Source organism: Henckelia pumila, chromosome 4 (genome assembly GCF_033568475.1).
Source record: "Henckelia pumila isolate YLH828 chromosome 4, ASM3356847v2, whole genome shotgun sequence".
Lineage (NCBI taxonomy): Eukaryota > Viridiplantae > Streptophyta > Magnoliopsida > Lamiales > Gesneriaceae > Henckelia > Henckelia pumila.
The window spans coordinates 129349316-129354925 of NC_133123.1; the positions used below are offsets into that span (position 1 = coordinate 129349316).

The 5610-nt window shown below is 30.8% G+C and overlaps 1 protein-coding gene across 1 annotated transcript; it reads right to left on the reverse strand.

The window, feature by feature from the left end:
* Positions 1–215: 215 nt before the first annotated feature.
* On the reverse strand, positions 216–2470 carry LOC140866357 (caffeic acid 3-O-methyltransferase 2-like). The gene is made up of 4 exons (XM_073271336.1): positions 2008–2470; positions 1437–1750; positions 1275–1339; positions 216–608 (listed from the first exon to the last, which is right to left on the reverse strand). The coding sequence occupies exons 1-4, from the start codon at positions 2397–2399 to the stop codon at positions 318–320; spliced, it is 1062 nt and encodes a 353-aa protein (XP_073127437.1). The 5' UTR covers positions 2400–2470; the 3' UTR covers positions 216–317.
* Between the last annotated feature and the right edge of the window lie 3140 nt (positions 2471–5610).

A 5610-nucleotide genomic window follows, 5' to 3' on the forward strand; every position in this document is an offset into this window, starting at 1 on the left:
CCGTCCCTGAATGTAATTATTCTTGATTTGGTATAATAATCTTACCTTTTTAAAAAAAAAAAGAAAAAAAAAAAGAAAAAAAAAAAAGAAAAAAAAAGTCACTATGTGAGATCAATAGTAATTCGTAAGTTTGTCAAAAAAAACAAATCATAACTCGTAAGAGTACTACGAAGCCCGAAAGTGCTTCAATATTAGCCTTTCATGTTCGTAAGTGAGATTCAAGAGAAACAGAAAACACAAAGTTTTATTTTAGAACGGAAATTTATATGTTTACCAATCCATATTTATTTATATAATATTAATATTAATATATTTATTTATTTATAAAACTCCAAAGTGCAGAGTGGGGGAGCACAACAAACTGTTTGAGATTCTTTGAATCCAGCTTGCTTTGCCAATGCATGAAATTCCTTTTCTGTCCTCTCCTTTCCCCCGGGAGTACACGCCAGCATAACCACATCAATTTGGAAATTACATATAAGCCCTTCATTTGGGTTCTCTGGAAAGACACGCTCCACAATAATTATTTTTCCATTATTGGGAATTGCTTCGTGACATCTCTTCAATATTTTTATGCAGTGTGTGTCACTCCAGTCATGTAGAATACACTGTGGATAAATATATATGATAACAAAAATAAATTTAATCAGTTTAATTTTTTTAAAAAATAATAATCATAAGGGTGTGTTGTTTTAATATTTAAGAGAGTATTACATAAAGGGTTACATGTTATATTAAATTAAGAAATTATCTAAATTTTTTTTGTGTTGTTTTAATATTTAAGAGAGTATTACATAAAGGGTTACATGTTATATTAAATTAAGAAATTATCTAAATTTCAAAATACAATTGTTTGTCATTTTAAAAAAAATGCTTGAATGAACCCAACTAATTCTATAAATAAGTATAAAAAAATTAGTCATCTCGGGTTGACCCAGCAAATCCGACCCAGCCCGATTAATATTTTTAATTGGGTCAAATTTTGGGTCCAAGCCGATCTAATCCGAACTAAAAAACCTCAACTTTAATTCGATATTTTTCCGGTCGACTTGGGTTAGGTTCAATTTTGACACCTCTAAAATTGCACAATAAATACTAAAATAAAAATAATAATATTTTCATTAAAAATTTTTTAAAAAAGACAATCAATTGTAGGTTAAAAACAAAAATTTTTAAAAGAGTTTTGAAATATTTTCTAATTAAATAGAGCCCGTAACTTTTTATATAAGCTCTATGTACACGTAACAATAAAACATGGATAAAAACAACTTGACCTTCATGAAAATGGCATCGCCTTTGGGAACACGTATGAACATGTCTCCACCAATGTGCTCCACGCCTGAATACATTAAAAAAGGCCGGCCAATTACTAAAGTTTACGTCAATTAACCATCTACCTCTCATTCATGACACTTTATAAAAAAACATATATATACCTGCATAAGATGGTGCGTCTTGAATAACATGTGGCAAATCGAAATTAATTCCCTGTATAGTTGGATGCTTGGATAGGATCATGTGCAGTGAAACACCGATTCCACCTCCCACATCCACCAAACTACCCAGACCCTTGAATCCATCATACTTCTCAATTATTTGTTTCATCAAAATCGTCGAAGAATTGGACATGGCACTATTAAAAACCTTGTTATATCTAGGATATGTGTGCGTGTACTCGAACATGTTCATCTTATGTGCTTTGTCGAAAGGAAGTACTCCTCCCTCCAGAATTGCATCTTTCATGTGGTACCTATGTATACATATATCCATACAATTCTTAATGATTAATATTTATATGCATATATATAATTGATTTAATTAATTTGATGCGATAATATTCGAGCATCCACCGTGAGCACTTATGATGATCAGTTATCGTCCTGCCTGTATATCCAATAAGTACTGAATATGCACTACGTACCGTAATTAGTAGATGTTCACATGCATATCTAAATAAAGTATAAACATAAACTCAAATATTAGAATTACGTATAAAATAATACTTGCCAAGTCTCCAGTTGAACCTTGTCTAGGTGCATGAACAACAAAGGGGCCAGAGAAAATCCATCATCATCCTTGGTGTAGAACTTGCATACCGGAGCCAAGGAATACAGCCGCTCGACGCCGCCATTAGGCAGCGTCTTCACTTTGCAATTCAAAATGGAATAGCTGGCGAGCAGGCGGAGGATTCTGTCCACCGTGTTATGCGCCTCCGGATTGGTGGTTGGAATTTCGGCGGCGAGTTCGGCCGACGAAACAAAGGCGTGGGGCCCCTTCTTCTTCATGAGTTCGAGGAGGTCTAGCTCCAGCGCCACTTTTAGGACATGAGGTAGAACGCAAGCAGATGCCAGCTGCATGGCGAATAACAAAGAAGCATCTTCTTTTGCAATTACCTCCATTTTGGGGAAATTAAATTAGAGGGAATTAATTAATTAATTATTTGGTTCAAGGGCTTGAGAACAAGTAAGGAAGTGGTGTGGGTTGGGGTACGGTGTGCATATACACACACATTTATATAGTGAGTTAAGTAGCTAGCTAGGATTATTAATTCGTCATTAATTTGTGTAGAATATTATATATAAATTTGAAGGGAAATTTGTTAATATCAGTTAAGAAAAAGAGCTAGGGATCAAGAAAACGTTTAATAAGAGAAGGCAAAATTACCTTTTTCTTCTCTACCCTTATAGAAAGAATAAAACAACACTTACATAAGACTAATTTGTTATAGTATTGTTTTGATAGTCACTATTGGAGATTTTTTTACCATCTTCCAGAGAATTCTCCTCGTCTGAATTTTTCAATTAAAATTTATTTAATATTACTATTTATTTTAATTGTGTTTTGAAAATTAACAATATGAAATTTCTCTCTCTATGGAATTTTATGGCTCCATACAAATTAATTTCTACAGCACGTACAGTGGCATGAATTTGACTTAGTGAATTACGTCCTCGTTAGTTATTTTGAGACTAAAAATATCGGTATGAAAAAAAAATTCATACCTGATATTGAAATTACGAAATTTTGGTATGGAAAAAATCCATACTGATACCGTACATATATCGAAAAAAAAATTAATATATCGAAAAAATATCTGTATATCGAATAAATCTCGATACGATATCCCGATAATTCGATATTTTGATACGGTAATATATTAAACAAAAGAGTGCGTGAATCAGTCATGCATTTGCAGCCTTATAAAATTCATAAAGTCGTTGTAACTTCAATCCAATAATTCTGGATTCGCTGTGTATGTCATGCATCAAATTCGGTGCTTCCATGCATATTGGAATTGACTAATGAATGCTAAATTGATTTTGTTCAAACTCATTAATTTTATAGTAAAATATTTCTTGATAATTAATTTATTATTTCTAATCTTTTAAAATGATAAACTAAAATAATGTTTAAATGAAGTTATGCATTAATATGGTAAAATAATTAGGCTGCGTTTACTTAGTAGGATGAGATTAGATATGGATAAATCATACTAGGACTATTAAAATAACTTTAAAGGATGTGGAATAATAATGGATAAATAGTAACATGTTTACTTTGAGTTATTAATTTTGAGATTGAAACAATGATTGAGGGACGAATTACATTTTTACCCTCCTGCACGGGCTAATTGCATCCACACCCCCTGTGAAAAGTCTAAAAGACATAAAACCCCCTGTGTAAAATAAATAGTATGTTAGACCCTATATTTTAAAAAAAATAGCATAAAAACCCCTATGAGAGGGTATAAATATGCCCGAGTTTGTATAACATCGGGGTGAAATGTGCTACATTTTAAAAAACTGAGGGATGCATTAGCCTATTAATATTTCTTAAGGGGTTTTATGTCTTTTAGACTTTTCACAGAGGGTGTGGATGCAATTAGCACCTATAATAAATAATCTTAAGTTTACTTTTGTATTCATAAAATTTGGATTGGATTATTATTGAATATTTTAAATTATTATTGATTCACATGTGAGACATTTTCATTTAACAAAATTATTGGATATAATAGTTACATAAAATTGATAAATTGAAAAGAAAAAAAATATTCCTCTCATGAATGAGGAAAGTAAGATGATATATGATACATCAAATACAATTCAAAACATTTATCACATACATCATAATACGATAAATTAAACTATGCTATGCAAGAAACAAAACTAACATAAAAAAAGAAACAAAACTAACTTTCTAGCCATAAATACAGTAAGGTTGTAATTAATTTTGAAACTTAAAATTGCACAAAAAAATTAATTTAACAATTAAAAACTTTTATAAGAAGCATGAATATCCTCTAGATAAAAATACAGCATGAATATCCTCTAGATAAAAATAAACATAATATGTTATTGATATCTATAAAAAAATCCAAAGATAGAGTTATAAAGAAGCATGAAAATAACAAATCAAAGGAGAGTATATTAGGTTTTATGTGGATTTTTTTTCACAAAAATAGATCAGGATGAGTTATACCTTGAGAAAAAAGGATGAGATATCACGTGAAATGAGGGTTGAATGACGGGCTTTCCGATTTGTGAAGAATTAAATTTTTGTAAGTAAACAAGGATAAGGTTGGATTAATAAACTCATCCTAGATTTATCAAGCCAAGTAAACCCAGTCTTAAATGAAAATAAATCAATCCAAAAGCAAAACACGAAAACAACAATTTGGGGTAGAACTTAGGGAAGAGCGCCAATGCTATATCTAGTGTAGGTAGCACCCCAGGGGATTTATGCTTGGGCCCACGTAAATTTATTATTATCATTATTAGGGATAATTGCTGAAAATCACAATATTGTTGAAAATTTTTTATGACTATTAATTTTTTGTATTTTCAAATTTTAAGCACAAATATTTTTGAAAATTTGTAAGGACAAGGGGTTGTGTACATAAAATTAAGAAACATGGCGATGTATATACTCAAGATTAAAAAACACATAGAGCTAATAAATCATTTTTTCGTAAGGGATTTTTAGAAATTTCGGTATTTCACATAGGTAGTATATGCAATTATCCCTTATTATTATTATTATTATTATTATTATTATTATTATTAGGGCACCTGTAGAGGGAGGTTTATAAAAATATAAACTTTACCCACATTGCAGAGGTGAGGTTTTTAGTTTTTTTTTAAATTATATTATTAAGGCATACTATTTTAATAGGTGGAGAGCTGTTAAAATGGGTCGGCGGGTGTAACGCCCGAAAATATTTAATTTTAATCCGAGTATATTTAATTTGGGAATATTTGGAGTTTTGATTTAAATTCTAATATTCTTAAATTGATTAGGATTGAAATTGAATGAAAAGAGAAATGGAGGACTGAATTGCAATTATTGCATAGTTGAGGGGCCAAAGTGAAAAATTCTGAAAATGAGCAGGACACGTGTGATTTTGTAAACTCATTCACGTGTATATGATTATTCCATCAGATTTCTCAAAGTTAGAAGGAAGAAACCGAGAGCAGAATTCCAACTTTCAATCTTCTTCTTCAAATGCATATATTTTGAGCTACGGATATCCGATTTCGATTCCGAAAGATGTTTTGAAATCCTCGCAAGACGACCTTCGATTTGATGTAATTTTCTTCTTTGTTCATC

Excerpts from the sequence above, each read along its gene's own strand:
- LOC140866357 (XM_073271336.1), bottom strand. The coding sequence starts at position 2,399 with ATGGAGGTAATTGCAAAAGAAGATGCTTCTTTGTTATTCGCCATGCAG. Across the intron at positions 1,751-2,007 it reads AAGGTTCAACTGGAGACTTG|GTACCACATGAAAGATGCAA; the intron begins GCAAGTATTATT and ends ATGTATACATAG. Across the intron at positions 1,340-1,436 it reads AGACGCACCATCTTATGCAG|GCGTGGAGCACATTGGTGGA; the intron begins GTATATATATGT and ends TAATGTATTCAG.